Source organism: Lampetra planeri, chromosome 21 (assembly GCF_965212315.1).
Source record: "Lampetra planeri chromosome 21, kcLamPlan1.2.h2, whole genome shotgun sequence".
Lineage (NCBI taxonomy): Eukaryota > Metazoa > Chordata > Hyperoartia > Petromyzontiformes > Petromyzontidae > Lampetra > Lampetra planeri.
Genome location: NC_136127.1, coordinates 3,470,553 through 3,487,525, shown reverse-complemented (window position 1 = coordinate 3,487,525; position 16,973 = coordinate 3,470,553). Strand labels below are relative to the sequence as shown.

The following is a 16,973-nucleotide window of genomic DNA, read 5'->3' as shown; positions in this document are numbered from 1 at the left end:
CTAATGCAAGCTTCAATCCTAGCCATTAGGGCTGCACTGATGCCAGCCCTAATGGGACACTCTAAGCCCCAGCAAAATCCCAAGTTCTATTCCATAACCCTGATGCCACAACCGTTGCTATAATTATATTCACGAACATAGTCTTGGCTCATCGCACCTCCGATTAGCACGGTTGGCTACGTATGGTGCGAAAGAGATTCAACATACTTACATACGTGCATACATGCTAAGAATATAGCCTTAACCAGAACCAAACCAAAACAATAACTCAAGCCCCAATTTCACCCCAACCCAGGCCCGGTGACATGTCCAAGCGGTACCGTGTTTGCTGCAGAGCTTTGCAGTTCAAACCCGACAGGCCGCGTTGGTTACGTATTCAGGTGTAGTAACCTTACATTACGTATTCAGGTGTAGTAACCTTACATTACGTATTCAGGTGTAGTAACCTTACATTACGTATTCAGGTGTAGTAACCTTACATTACGTATTCAGGTGTAGTAACCTTACATTACGTATTCAGGTGTAGTAACCTCACATTACGTATTCAGGTGTAGTAACCTCACATTACGTATTCAGGTGTAGTAACCTTACATTACGTATTCAGGTGTAGTAACCTCACATTACGTATTCAGGTGTAGTAACCTCACATTACGTATTCAGGTGTAGTAACCTTACATTACGTATTCAGGTGTAGTAACCTCACATTACGTATTCAGGTGTAGTAACCTCACATTATGTATTCAGGTGTAGTAACCTTACATTACGTATTCAGGTGTAGTAACCTTACATTACGTATTCAGGTGTAGTAACCTTACATTACGTATTCAGGTGTAGTAACCTCACATTACGTATTCAGGTGTAGTAACCTCACATTACGTATTCAGGTGTAGTAACCTTACATTACGTATTCAGGTGTAGTAACCTCACATTACGTATTCAGGTGTAGTAACCTCACATTATGTATTCAGGTGTAGTAACCTTACATTACGTATTCAGGTGTAGTAACCTTACATTACGTATTCAGGTGTAGTAACCTTACATTACGTATTCAGGTGTAGTAACCTTACATTACGTATTCAGGTGTAGTAATCTCACATTACGTATTCAGGTGTAGTAACCTCACATTACGTATTCAGGTGTAGTAACCTTACATTACGTATTCAGGTGTAGTAACCTTACATTACGTATTCAGGTGTAGTAACCTCACATTACGTATTCAGGTGTAGTAACCTTACATTACGTATTCAGGTGTAGTAACCTCACATTACGTATTCAGGTGTAGTAACTTTACATTACGTATTCAGGTGTAGTAACCTTACATTACGTATTCAGGTGTAGTAACCTTACATTACGTATTCAGGTGTAGTAACCTTACATTACGTATTCAGGTGTAGTAACCTTACATTACGTATTCAGGTGTAGTAACTTTACATTACGTATTCGGGTGTAGTAACCTTACATTACGTATTCAGGTGTAGTAACCTCACATTACGTATTCAGGTGTAGTAACCTTACATTACGTATTCAGGTGTAGTAACCTTACATTACGTATTCAGGTGTAGTAACCTTACATTACGTATTCAGGTGTAGTAACCTTACATTACGTATTCGGGTGTAGTAACCTTACATTACGTATTCAGGTGTAGTAACCTTACATTACGTATTCAGGTGTAGTAACCTTACATTACATATTCAGGTGTAGTAACCTTACATTACACGGTCTCCTTCACAGTGGACGTGAAAGATTCCCTGATGTAATTGGAAATGAGTAGTAAATTGTGCGTTGGCGGACAAGTCCAAATTTGCAATTGAATTTCCTCAATTGAGATTACACGTAGCAACATTGCCCCCTAGAGTCAAAATTAAGTTTTGTACCTTGGTAAAAACTAGTTTTCTAGTCCACTGCTGCAATGTTATGAACGAAGAAAAACTACTACAGGCTGCCTGTCAAACCCAGCACTTTCGTGATAGCCTTGCACTATAACAATGGCACCAGGCTATGATGCATACCAAATGTAATCAATCATTATTATCTATAGATATAAACACGAGCACATGCTCTTGACTTAACAACTAAGCCTATCTCGTGCCTTGGCCCCTAACCATAACCCCTTAACCGTGACCTCGACCACCCCCGGGGGAGGGCTTCAAATCTGCGCTCACCTGTAGCTTCTTGTTGGTAACGAAGTTGGCGCTGAGCAGGGAGCCGGCCAATAGGCCCAGGGCGATCACCACGTTCTGCGCTTGATTGAGTACGGCCAGAGAAGCGTTGGTCTTCCACTCGGCATCCTTCCCAGCATCAGCGAGACAAAGACAAATATCCCCGTATAGTCTTAACAGACTATGGGTGCAAGTGCTGTTAGCGAGCACCTATGAAGGCCGGCACAGCACACGAGGGGAGTGGGCGGCTAGCACCACGCCCGGCCGCTTTTGTCTCCCCAGTGGCGATGCTTACACTCAGCACCAGGTGCTCATTTGAGGCCGAGTCGACCTAGGAGATGCCCAGGACCGGTTCAGATAATCGTATTGGGCGTGAGCGGTACTCGAACTCGAGTCGTCAGGTTCATAGCGCAGCGTGGTAACCGCTACACTACCACGTCCCCAGAGCGACACAGCCACACATTCACACATTGCGTATTTCAGCAAAAAAACACTTTCACTTGGCGAATGTAAATATAAACATATAAAGGAGTTATATTTTTGTCATCTCCTTCCATGACGTGTACGCGTTTTTGTCTGTTGTTATGATTATTATTGTTGTTACCACTACAAGAATGAAAAGGATATTTTATTAAGTGACACGCAGTCCACCTATGGCCAAATAATGTGATCATTTCAACTGGTAACGCACCACCGCCGCACAGTATTCGCTCGCTCTCTAACAGAGAGAGCGACTCAGCGGCGCGAAGAGGAACCACAGACAAGTGGGGAAGGCGGCAGCAGCCAGGTGGTGAGCCGATGCCAATTCCCCCCCTGCCACGCCCAAGCTCTGTAATCCTCTATATATGTTAAGGTGTTATTGGCCAATTAATGAGCGTTTACAAATCACCATGAATGTGCCCGATCTCGTTAGATTTAGGAAGCTATGCAGGGTGGAGCTTGCATAGTACATGGTTGGCCAAGCCGAAACGTCGTGAGAATTATTTTATTTTATTATGTTTTATTTTTATTATTTTATTACTTCCCTTCTACGTGACTTTACCAAAAGAACCAAGAAGAAGAACAATAAGATTGTTTTAGGCTGCAGGGCTATGCGGAGGGCAGAAAATTTAAAATCAATTGCGCTGCTGTGCTTCCAACGATCAACGAAAGTACGCCCCGGCCTTCACAAACCCATAATGGCCACAGTAAAGTGTGGTAAAATAACCCGCACATGCCGCATGGCGTGGGGGAGGCCCTCGTCCGGTGACATGTTCATGACGTGCAGTGTAGTAGGCGTGGCTTTAAGGTGCCTACGCACCTGATATTCCACAATGGTCTGGTTGAATCTTTGTACTTCGTAGCTCTCAGCATTGTAGTATTTCACCTGCAAGAAAAATTACGACACTTCGGGTCAATGCCATTTCGTTCAACCTTTTTTTTATTCCTCCAAGTTTGCGGTTTTTTTAAGTTAAAAGAGTTGTGAACAACTTTGTAAGATGAAGAAAAATCAAGGTAACACTAATCGTGCTTCTGTATTATTGTCTGAATGTCACATACTTCCACATCGGATAATTGAGATGGGAGTAAATAAAACGAGTTGAATAACTAAAATTTGTCACGTAATTAAAACAAAAATTTTATTTGCAACAATTTAATGCGTATAAGACATTTGCAATATCAATAGGATGGGCTGGTACCAACCTGTTTCACAATAATGTCCTTCATCTAAAACATCCTTATCGTGCCTTGAGACTTTTTTTGGACGATCGTGCATTGAGATATTTTACCAGCTCCTTTATAGTGAAAGCCCACACAGAGGTCATGAACCCTACTTGCTGACCAACTCCTGACCAAATCGCAGCCTCAGCAAGAAGCCCAGGAGATGGGAGCCTCACGTACATGATCATTGCTGCGTATTTCCACGAACGCTGTAATAAGCATTTGCCACCAAGCATAGATCACATGGGTACAGCCACTGGGTGTAGGGATTGTCTGAAGACCCAGAAGATGTTTAGAGACACATCTCAGAGACACACGTTTTTTTGTATCATGGTAATTTGGAGTGATGTTTTTTTCCTTCAACAAGGCAACACTAAATGTTGATTATGCTGACGACGGAATCTTTTAATACACAGTAGCACTCACGGACACAAGTAGGCTCAGTACAGAGTTGGCAGGCAGTAGTAGCCAGTAGCTGTGTAGATTTAATATCGCACACAAAACTCCTCTTCCCTACGACAAAGTGGGGGGGGGGGAGGGCGAACTTCACCAATCAAATCTCCAATCTTCCCAATAACCACCAGGAGCCAGTCACTAGCAGGAGTCTCCCAACTTCCAGCGTGGCTGCGCCCCTGGTAGCCGAAGCTGCCACCTGCACCCGATTGGCAGCGGAGGTCTCTGCAGGGCGCGGTGGGCCCTGTTTAACACCCGAGTGTGGTCATCTGGGTCAGACTGCACGTTGACAATTTCTTCTCTCACAGGCTTTTGCTACGTGCTATACTGCAGGCATCTCCGCTCTACAATTCGGCCTAACCCCTACAAGACCGCGCGTGGATTACGAGCGGCTGCGATAACTTTCTTGCGCTAGAATTGCGCATTACCGTCTCGAAGTTGAGCAGCGAGTCCACGGCCTTAGACTTGGATAGGTTATCTTTGGTGTTCATCTCACGCCGGTACTTTGTCCTCCACTCGGTGATCGCGATCGTGATGCCTGGAGGGCCAATCGTCATTGTTGTCAGCAGCGTCGTCACCATTATTTTGGTCACAGTCATCGGCAAACATGCTTCACAATCATTCACGAGTTGGGCGATGGTCCATTGAAAGAAAAGCTTCAGACAAATTGACAAGTGGCTTGAAACCTTCATCATCAGTGCTGTTATTCACGATCGCTCATGGCAGCACCAATCTCCTTTGATACTGCATTGGCAAGTGGTGCACAAACACAAATAACAAAAACCCAACAAATCCAACAATAAAACTTACCAAACATAGGAATAATCTCCATATATATAAGGCAAAGTTGTGATTATGTGTGTCTGTTCAAAATGTCTTGCGTACTTTCTGACATGCAACAAACTTGAAATTTGCCATGTGGGTACTTTCCAGACTGTACACCATGCAAAAATTATAAAAATACACTTTTGGGGGGGGGGGAGCTCAATAATGCATACATTTTTTGCACGGCAAGTGAGCTGTGACGTCAAATCTGTCACGTGACCCGCGCATGTGGAAGCGTAACGCATTGTAGTGTAGTGGTCAGCACGCCGCGCTACGAACCCGGCGACCCGAGTTCGATTCCCGCTCACGGCCACCACCGGTGATGATTATTTGAACTGGTCCTGGGCCTCCCCTAGGTCGACTCAGTCTCAAACGACTAACTGGTGTGGTGTGTGAACATCGCCACTGGGGAGACAAAGGCGGCCGGGCGTGGTGAATCCAAGTCCCGGTGGAAGCCGGGTAGTAAAGCTAGTCATCTATAACAGAGGAAATTTGGGGCAATGCCCTTCCTTCAGAGCAAGGGCCATTTCCCCAAACTTCACCATTTTATTTTTATTTCCCTTCCGGGTCAGTGTTGTCGACAAACGTAATGAGTGTTTGTGACTTGAGAGCAAGCGAGGGAGGGCCCCCACCTCAGACCAGGAGTCCGGTTTTCAAAAGGGACTCGGATCAGAGTAAATACATCGGCACGAAACAACAGGATCAAGTGCAACGGACGTAAATGCCGCAAACAGCTCCTGGGGTGCAACCACCAATTAGTCGCTCTCTCGCGGGCGGTCGCCAAACTAATTACTCTTCTACTGCCAGTACCGTGGTTACACTTCCCCTCTGAGCCTCACTCATTGAGGTCGTCCACCGATGGTCGAGCACTCCCACACCGACCGTTTCATCCCATCCACACCGGGTTCACACAACGTGCTGCAGGTCACAAAGAGTCTCTTATCCTTCTGCCCACGCACCGCTTTACACCATGGAATTCCCTCCCATCGTCTCTTTTCTTCAAGCTCTAATAACTTCGCTCAATTCTTATCGATCATAACTGTGATAGTGCTGGCTGTTGCTGGACACACGACGTTTTGGGCCTTAGCCTTGTGCTCAGCAATTGTGTTAAAATAAATCAAAAAAAACTATTGTAAAAGGACTAAGTAGAACCCTGACTTGGCTTTTGAATTAATTCATAACCTTCTGCTGCTCGGCCATTATAAGACATTGTCCACGGTGGTGATAGCGAGGGTCTTGGGTCTGTGTTAATTGTAGTGGTGGTCAGGCCTGTGGTGAGGTCTTGTGTCTGTGTTAATGATGGTAGTGGTGAGGTCTGGGGTCTGTGTTAATGATGGTAGTGGTGAGGTCTGGGGTCTGTGTTAATTGTGGTGGTGGTCAGGCCTGTGGTGAGGTCTTGTGTCTGTGTTAATGATGGTAGTGGTGAGGTCTGGGGTCTGTGTTAATGATGGTAGTGGTGAGGTCTGGGGTCTGTGTTAATTGTAGTGGTGGTCAGGCCTGTGGTGAGGTCTTGTGTCTGTGTTAATGATGGTAGTGGTGAGGTCTGGGGTCTGTGTTAATGATGGTAGTGGTGAGGTCTGGGGTCTGTGTTAATTGTAGTGGTGGTCAGGTCTTGAACCTGTGCTGGTAGCCACCCAGAGTGGGTAAGCCTCCACTCACCGAGATAGACGCACATGCAGACGAAGACAATGAGGCCGAACCAGGCGTTGAAGAACGTGACGAAGTAGATGATGGCGATCACGATGTCAACGATCGTGGGCAAAATGCTGAACACAATGTAGCTGCAGGACCACAACGAATTACGCATTAAGAGATAACGCAATCGTTACGAGAGTTTATTCCGGGAGACTTCATTATAGAATGAGGCTCACAACACACACACACACACATGGAATTGTGCATGTAAAATCTGATTAGCTACATTGTATGCAACTTGTAAGCAAATGCTATGCGCATGCTGCATTTCGATAACGATGTAGAATGGAGATTGAACAAACGAGACACAATATAAGCGAAACGAAAAAATATACAAAAATAAATTATCCAATTCAATTTGTCAAATCGCTAAGCAGGAGAACCGTGACATGCGTAGGCTGGCATGCTCGCTCATCTCGCACACACACACACCCACACACACCCACACACGAGACACACACCTATACCGGAGAAGCGTGCACACACGCACTTGACACACACCTGAGACACACACACACCTGAGACACACACACACACCTGAGATACACACCTGAGACACACACATACCTGAGACACACACACACACCTGAGACACACACCTGAGACACACACACACACCTGAGACACACACATGAGACACAAACACACACACCTGAGACACGCACATACACTAGAGAAGCAAGTCCTGTTAACGAGCACCTACTAAGGCCAGCATGGCACACAAAGGGGTGGGTGGCCGGCACCACCATGCCCGGACGCCTTCCTCTCCCCGGTGCTGATGACATTCACACGCCGCACAAGGTACTCATCGAAGACCGAGTCCACTACGCACTTGAGGAACACGCACGCACACACGCACACACGCACACACACACACGCACGCACGCACACACACACACACACGCACACACACACACGCATGCACGCACACGCACACACACACACGCACACGCACACACACATACACGCACGCACGCACACACACACGCACCTGAGCAGGCTGTTGATGCTGCTGGTGCCGCGGTCGACGCTGCGCAGCACCTCGCCCGTCTTGCGGCCCAGGTGCCAGCGCAGCGACAGCGAGTGCAGGTGCTCAAAGAGCTGCACCTGCACCTCGCGGTTCGTGAACTGCTGCACGCGGATCCACACGAAGGAGCGCATGTTGCTGATGAAGCCGGACGAGCCTGCTCCACGACACGCGGTGGGGGGGGGACACGGAGACAAGAAGGGGGAGGAAAGCCGTGAAACCACTGCCGCTACTCCCTGCCCTCGCCCCCCCCCCCCCCCCCAGCTACGACCAGGCCCACCTGGACTCCTATCACTACCCCTTATCACTACCCTTGCCACTACCCCTGTCACTACCCCTGTCACTACCCCCTATCACTACCCCTGTCACTAACCTTGCCACTACCCCTGTCACTACCCCCTATCACTACCCTTGCCACTACCCCTGTCACTACCCCTACCTCTATAACAGTGGTTCTTAACCTTTACTGCAGCCTGGCACCCCTTTGGTTCTCAATCGATGAAAAAATGTACAACGTTAATAAAGACATAGAGTTTGATTAAACAAAGTAGTTGTACTTAGGTGCCCGTGCGTAATTTATGTTTTCGATGATTTACCCCAGAAAGGGCATCTCACACCCCCAGGTTAAGAACCACTACTTCATCACTACCCCAACCCCTATCCCAACCCCCTATCACTACCCCTACCCCCACCTCTACCCCTATCACTATCTCTATCACTCCCCCTACCCCAACCCCTCCTTAACCTCTCCTGCCCGTTCTCCTGTTACCATAACTACACATGTAAGAATCCCACTCTATCTCAAACACCGTTAATCCTACGTACAATTTTCTAATTTCTGTAAAGCGACTTCGAATAAGACACTACATCATTAGACCTCCTTTGCCAGTACCAAAAAATAATAATAGGGTTTTTCCCCTTTTTTCTGGCAACAAAACTGAAACCTTTTTACAAGGATTCATGTCTGCATTAACCATTACTTTGATAGTGCATTGTCTTTGAGCTGTACGCCTTTTGGCGTCCTCTGGTCGAGCACCAATTGGGTCGAGACTCAAAAGAAAGCTGTTCCTGGTGTGGACCAATGAGTTTCAAGGACAATGCCAATATATTATCATAGTGTGTTTTTTTTTGCATTTTGACTGCAAGTATTTTGGTTAATGCAGACATCCTTGTAAAAATGTTTCAGATTTGTTGCCAGAAAAAAGGAGAAAACCCCTATTATTAAGACACTACATATATCTTTGTAAGATAGAGTAAGATAGCTACTCAGATACGTTTGCAGTGATTTCGATGGTGAGGCACGATGCCGACTGCAGTGGTTGATCGGTGGATAGGCCATTAGAATGTGTAATTTCCACCATGAGCTTCAAGGCCAGACGCACCGACACACTGCACATTTCAGCAAGGGAACGCGTAGGGAGAGAAATTGTGGGTTGCGACACCACACACACATCGTGTTCGACTGAATGGATTTCAGTGAATAGATTCGGTTCCCGATGAATCTTCCAGCACATTGCGGCGCAAAGTCAGATACTGTGCCGGACGACACGCAACCTGAAAAGATGCTGTCTTTCCGACAGACCTGTTCTTCACCTGAGGACGCTGTCTTTCCGACAAACCTGTTCTTCACCTGAGGACGCTGTCTTTCCGACAGACCTGTTCTTCACCTGAGGACGCTGTCTTTCCGACAGACCTGTTCTTCACCTGAGGGCGCTGTCTTTCCGACAGACCTGTTCTTCACCTGAGGACGCTGTCTTTCCGACAGACCGGTTCTTCACCTGAGGACGCTGTCTTTCCGACAGACCTGTTCTTCACCTGAGGACGCTGTCTTTCCGACAGACCTGTTCTTCACCTGAAAAGACGCTGTCTTTCCGACAGACCTGTTCTTCACTTGAGGACGGCTGCTTGCGTTGTGGCCGAAACGTCGTGAGAATTATTTTATAATATTTTATTATTTTATTATTTCCCTTCTACGTGACTTTACCGAAAGAACCAAGAAGATGAGCCTGAAAAGGCATCGGTCAGCTACAGCCGCCATGGGATCCCATTGATCTTTTCCACCTGCCAGATTCAAAATATTCACATGCGACTTTTAACAGGAGCACGATCATCAACATATTTGGATGTTCGTCGTCGCATGTAGAATGCCTCTCTCGAAGCGTCTCCTTGCTGAGATGTGCAATGTGGCCATGCTCATCGGTGTAGGTGGTCCTGCAACAGTGGTGGAAATTCCACATTCTCCTGGCTAGGGTCAATCTATTCAAAAGTCAATAACTGCAGTAGGCATCTGCCTCATTGCCAAATTAAAAATGTAACTGAAGACCACTGACCAATGGACACACTGGACTCATCAGCAAGGAGAGGCCAGTTTAATAAACAATGCCGAATTGCCCAGTGTTAAGGAGGAAAAAGGGCGAGACAAACACGGTGAGGCCGTTGCACTTATTATTCAGCTTTTTTTTTTTTACCATCGTTGAAAACGTTTAGCCAAAAGACGACTTCGCAAACGAACCGGCAACTCGCTTAAAAACCCACAAAAAAACGACCGCTGAAAGGAGCTCGACAGCGAGGCCACGCTCAAGTGCACACGTACCTGCCCCTCCGCCCTGCAGAAACTTGAGCCCCACATAGGTGACCACAGTCCAGGCCACGGTGCTCCACGGAGCCTCCTGCGTGAGGTCATTAACTGGGTAATCCACCACGGGAAGAATAGACAAGGGGCAGCGTTTATTATGGTCGCCGTGAAAACGTGAATTCTAACCTTCTTCAATGGGTGTTTGCGGTGGGCAGGGGGGTGGAGCAGTGGTAATAATTGTGCATTGCAGCAAAAAATGGCCTGGGTTCGATTTCTGCCTCGAGCACCTTTCTGTGTGGCAAGGCCCACTGAGCTATATAGCTCTTTTTTAGAAGTGACCTGGCCACAAATGATAGCTCAACTAAGTGGCTTATCACGTGGAAATTTACATCAGCCAAATACTCTAAATGCATGTTTCTAAATGTGGATGGAAAAACCGAACGACCCAGAGAAAAATCCACGTGACCATGGAGAGAGAGAGAGAGAGAACATGCAAACTCCAAATATACAGGTGTCATGGCCAGGATCGAACCCACGACCTCCTGTATATCAGGCGAAGTAGTCAACATCTCGCCAACGTGGTGCCCCTAAGGAAGAGTCATTGGGCTTAGTGTGGCTTTGTGGGTAAATAACGGACAATAAGTGAAAATGGGACAAATCACACGCTTACGGGGTAGGAAGCAAAGTCCAATGTACCATTGTTTTTAAAGGGTGGCCGGTTGGCTCAAATGTCGGCACACATGGAGCTGGCACCGCTGAGGTGCTGGGTTTGAATCTGGGCAGGCACCCATTGGTTAAATATGGCTCTCAAGTGCAGCTTTGTTGCCAATGACTGCACACACACGAAAAAAAATGTTCGTAAAATTTTGCCGTGTACTCAATTCGTATGAATTGTAAATCTGGCAAATTTAAAACATCAGTTTGTGACGAACATTCCAAATACTGCTTATGGAGCAAGGTGGGTGGGAAAATGCTGCCCGATAAGCGTGGATAAGAGGTCAGCTGAGATTTCAGTAGTTCTCTGGTATCTCTTTGTTGCTGTTTGGTCGAAAACACGAGGTGACGAATTGCTCTGTGAGAGTTGCAAACGGATCACTGGTCTCACGACATTGGGAGGGAAAGACAACAATGTACAAAAAGCATTCCTAAGTAGATGCAACGCCTTTGAGTTCATTGCATACTGCCTGACAACCACCGGTGAACAGTGACCTATTTTTGACACATGCATGCGTGCATTCGCGACAGAGCGCTATAAATACTTGGAGGCTCAATTTAAAGTTCATATTTGTTGGCCGACTGTGTGAAGGGAATTAATAAATGATCTGAATAACATAGGGTACTTATTCTAGTGTTGGTGAATATTCATTTCTATCAGTTTTTTTTTGTTGTTGGTCAAAACACAACACATCCAAAATAACTAGACAAAGCATTCCCTGCTTTGGGTATCTCTGTGTCGTCTTGAATCCTGACCACTGGCCACCATCCCCTTCGACCGATACGTCCTTACCCTCGCCCACTTACTTTACATTGCAAATCACGATGTTGAGGTGAACATTAAATTTGCAAAACCGATTCTTGGTTTACCGAGGTTCCACGAACCAATACAACTGGGATTACACATTAGCACCCATCAACCCCACTGCTGGCAGAGAAACTTAGTTATTTATCATTGTTTAATCTTCGTGACTTGCTAACCTTTTCCCTATTTTGCACCGCTATTGTTTTTTTGTATTGTTCTTATTTTTTGGGGGGGCAGGCCACGCACCGATGTTCTTGTAGTAGAGCGGCACGAACACATTGACGACGCGCTCGCCCGCCAGCATGACCAGGCAGAGCAACACGGCGAGCTGCAGACGCACGCTGCCCCGCGGCCACATGTACGGCACCAGCAGGCGCACCTTCTTGCGGAAGTCCACCCACGCGGAGGCGTTCGGCGCCGCTCGCGCCGCGCCAGCGCCCCCCAGCAGGGGCTGCAAATGGAAAAGCGTTCCCGTTGATTTTTCGTTGGAACGAAATCGCTGACGGGAATAGGTTACGCGTTGAACTTCTTTTGCGCGCTGTACGTAGCCAAACATTCTAATCGGAGGTGCGGGGGGGGGGAAGGACAACACACTAAACACAAAACAAACTAAACACCACGCTGCCGATATGATCGTCAACGGGGCGTTTCTCTATTTGATTTGTTTGAGTCCGCGATGGACTAAGAATGGGTGATAATCGTCAAGCGTGACGATGACTATGGTTGCCCGCCAAAGACAGAAGCACGACTGACTCTTGATATTCTTCTTTCATATGGCTGATCCGGTGATGCAAAGGAACAACTACAATTTCGCATTCAGGTGGTCAAGCCAGATAACCGCGTCAGGAGCAGCGTGAGTGGATCACTCTGATGTCTCCGTCGTTATTTGTGGATCGGGCATTGCGTAGTTATATCTTGTACAGTCTGTTCTGGATAACCACAATTAAGATCATTTGTAATGTCATGAAAGACTGCAGTGTATGCACAAAGACCAAACAAGGGTAATTGGCTATCTAGAAAGAGATGTAATTAATTATATTTGCGGAGGGAAATTTGCACAACCCTCACACCAATATTTGGTCATTATGGGTGGACAGAATTTTTTTTCGAATTGGTCAACTAGACCAAGAGAATGACAATTAAAAACGATGACCAAATTACGATTGCTACAGTCAACTTGGGTCATGAGGGCTACTTTGGAGAGAAACGTAGTACGATTACCTGATTACTCTTAGACATTCCTCAATTCCGTGGTGGAAGTTCGCATTTCAATTATGTGACCACTGTCTCGTGCCAATTAAGTGGTGGTCATTTTATCATCTTCACACAAATTATGGGCCAAGTCACCCTCCCACCGTGTATTGAAGCAAGACCTTTTTAAAATGTTTTTTCTATGTGTAGTGACTGTGAATGTCACTGTGTGGTGCCGGGCTTGCGAGGCCAAGGCGGATAATATGTTGGCATTATGTGCAGCCCACTTACTGGGCCTAGTACCAGCCCTAGCGGGGCTTGGGTGAGCGCTGGTCAGCACGGAGGCAACGCGAGCAGCGTGCGGTGCGGGCTCCCGGTGAAGGAGCGAGAGGGAGCGTCAGCCAGCCAGGGTTACGTTGGGGCACGATACGCTGGTTGACCTGCTGTCACGTGACCGGATGTTATTGGAGGGGGGCCACCGGTGGACGGGGGCCGCTGGGCGGTCACGTGGTATAAAGGAGCTCTCGGGAGCCTTCGGGAAAGAACTCGAGAGAGATCTAGAAGGTGGGCGGGGCGAGGGGCGGAGCTAGCCCCAGCCCGGGCCGATATAACGGGGGCCCCGTGAGGGGCTCGGGGTTCTTCTTCGTGTGGCTGGTGATGAAGATCCACGTCGGGTTGAAGAAGCCTCTAGCCACGTGGTCCGGGACCCAGCTCGTGGTCCGGGCCGGGATAGCGAACCGTGTCTAGTTCTGCCGTAGCGTGGCGAGATGGGCATTCAACACCCGAGTGTAGGTTGCAGAGGTGGGACAAAGTCATTGTTATGCAAGTCCAAGTCGAGTCGCAAGTCATCAAATTCATGACTCGAGTCTGACTCGAGTCCAAGTCACATGACTCGAGTCCACATCTCATAGGTGGGACAAAGTCATTGTTATGCAAGTCCAAGTCGAGTCGCAAGTCATCAAATTCATGACTCGAGTCTGACTCGAGTCCAAGTCACATGACTCGAGTCCACACCTCTGGTAGGTTGTGTTATGTTGAGTTGATGTAATAAATAGTGTTGCTCCTAAGACAACGTCTGCGACTCAGTTAGACTCACTACATATGTAATGGGTTGTCACGTAACGAATCACAATGGAATGCAGCCATGCCGTTTGAACGTTTACGCATTTACATTGGCTTCATCATTACTCAAAATGAACTTCAATCTTACCAAGTCCGTGAGTTTTGTAATTAATAATCGATTCCGTAAAAAAAATGACGAAAACTCAACAATCGAGCAAACCTATCTGCAATACCAAACAAAGATGCATGACGCTGCATTGGCAGCTGTGCACAAGCACAATTAACAAAAACTCGTCACATTTTCCAATAACACATTCACCACAGTTCTCTTCTGTTCAGGGTCACTTTTAGTCAAAGTGATTTCCTGCTCAAATGAGCATTGAGGCGGTGCTCATCTCCAGTTTAAAGTCCTGAGCCAGAGGTAGAAATTCGACATTTCTACGGTGGAAGAAAGTCTATCCACAGGACTGCCTCTGCGTATTCCCCCCCAAAAGTGGTACCTATTTTATCGACCTCACAGTGAAGAATGATGGGCTCGGTCAACCCCCAACCAAGATTTTGAACTTCTTGGTTCTTTCGGTAAAGTCACGTACTTGACAGACCTGTTCTCCACCTGAAGACGGCTGCTTGCGTTGTGGCTGAAACGTCGTGAGAATTATTTTATTATGTTATATTTTTATTATTTTATTATTTTCCTTCTACGTGACTTTACCGAAAGAACCAAGAAGATGAATCCCTGCAATCACGAAAGCTTTAAATCGAAATTCAAGATTTTGAACTCGCGACCTTCCGATCGTGGGCAGCTCGCTCCACTACAGAGCCGCATGGCCGGTGGCAGTATCCCTGATGAACACGTGGAGCGTTCACGATCTGCGTCGCCAAGATTCAGGTGAGAAGGAGTGAAGAGTGGCGACGGGTGAAGAGGAGCGACGAATGAAGGAAAGAAGCGACGAGTGGAGGCCCTCACCCTCGCCTGTTCCACGTCCCGCTCGCCCTCATTGATGAGCACGGAGTAGGGTCGGGGGGGCAACCCCGGCGCCCGCAGTCCCAGGACGAAGAGCGCCAGGCCGCACACAAAGCGTGACACCCACAGCCCAAAGTCAACCTGCATGACACGGGCCGACCGCATGCCATCAGTTATCCAGCACACGTACCGAAGCAACAGAACGAAACTAGCACAAAACAAATTTCGATTTAAAGCTTTTCGTGACTGCAGGGATTCATCTTCTTGGTTCTTTCGGTAAAGTAACGTAGAATGGAAATAATAAAATAATAAAAATAAAACATAATAAAATAATTCTCACGACGTTTCGGCCACAACGCAAGCAGCCGTCCTCAGGTGGAGAACAGGTCTGTCAGACTGTCTCCTCGACAGACCTGTTCTCCACCTGAGGACGGCTGCTTGCGTTGTGGCCGAAACGTCGTGAGAATTATTTTATTATGTTTTATTTTTATTATTTTATTATTTCCATTCTACGTTACTTTACCGAAAGAACCAAGAAGATTTCACGAAACAATTTGGCCATGGCCACAGCAGCGCAAAGTCAACCTGCAAGGCACACGTCATCCAAAGTCAGAATTTCACGTTACACTCACCAACATTAGAAGAGAATCGCAGTACAATTTGGCGACAACAACCAGGGTCCATTGTCAGTCTGATTCGAGACGCTAATCCATACACTGGTCATCTAATACTCTCACCAACGTTACAAATGAGTTACAATACAATTTGGCTGTGTTGGAACAGTGGCACAGGTAGTTGACATCACAGCGAGTGTCATAATGGCATTCCTGACAGTGACTTTGAAGTCAGACAGCCTAAGTGTGTATCTCTGAGATAATACCGTTGTTTCTCGGGTTGCATCTTCCTTGAGAAAGCAAGCCAGGGAGAGGGAGCTGCGAAGATCACGGCCAGCGGAGATGAACTGGCCACATTTTTTCAACTCCTTGATTGGCGATCTAAATTAAATAATGGCCACACATTTAGTTATTTAAGCTGGTGGTCTGCTTAAGACTGAGAGCCTTTTTACATGCAACACACCTTTGTAAACATCGTACACCTCTGTGTGTTGTTAACGCTCAAGCCGAATTAAGCAGATGAAAAATCAAACTTACACAACTTTCGTTTATTGAGCAGGTAATGTTGGCATCTGTGCATTGAGTTCAATCTTGAGTGGCGATCAAAAAATATAATTTGTTTTTGATACAACGCCCTTGATGCTGGAGTATGTCAGAGTGCTTTACATCGTATCGCATATAAAACACTAGCTTTACTACCCGGCTTCGCCCAAGACTTGGATTCACCACGCCCGGCCGCCTTTGTCTCCCCAGTGGCGATGTTCACACACCACACCAGTTACTCGTTTGAGGCTGAGTCGACCTAGGGGAGGCCCAGGACCGGTTCAAATAATCGTCCCGGTGGTGGCCGTGAGCGGGAATCGAACTCGGTATCAAAATGTACAAGTTCTTTCGGTAAAGTCACGTAGGTAAAGAATGAAATAAAAATTAATAAAAATAAAATAAAATAAAACTACACGCTTTATTTTAACTCACTCTGTCTGTTGTTGTTGTAATTGTTGTATCCTCAAATCTTGTAACTCAATTTTAACCCACTTCTCAATGTGGAATCGACCGCAAACTTAGTATACTTATGTCATACTGATGACAATACAATATTCTATCATAAAAAAATAAAAATAAAATATTTTTAAACATTCTTTTTTATATGTTATGTTTCGGCTTGGGTCTAATTGTCCACGGTCAAC

At 46.6% G+C, this 16,973-nt stretch overlaps 1 protein-coding gene across 4 annotated transcripts in view; it reads right to left on the bottom strand.

Moving 5' to 3' along the window:
- Positions 1–16,973, bottom strand: part of ABCB6 (ATP binding cassette subfamily B member 6 (LAN blood group)) — a 45,009-nt gene that overhangs the window by 17,329 nt on the left and 10,707 nt on the right. For all 4 annotated transcript variants that reach the window (XM_078603750.1, XM_078603748.1, XM_078603746.1 and 1 more), the window contains exons 4-11: positions 15,176–15,313; positions 12,202–12,406; positions 10,455–10,547; positions 7,826–8,018; positions 6,799–6,920; positions 4,743–4,852; positions 3,461–3,526; positions 2,164–2,289 (exon numbers count right to left, since the gene is read on the bottom strand). In XM_078603750.1, coding sequence (XP_078459876.1) covers positions 2,164–2,289; positions 3,461–3,526; positions 4,743–4,852; positions 6,799–6,920; positions 7,826–8,018; positions 10,455–10,547; positions 12,202–12,406; positions 15,176–15,313 — 1,053 coding nt within the window. The remainder of the gene's footprint in view (positions 1–2,163; positions 2,290–3,460; positions 3,527–4,742; positions 4,853–6,798; positions 6,921–7,825; positions 8,019–10,454; positions 10,548–12,201; positions 12,407–15,175; positions 15,314–16,973) is intronic.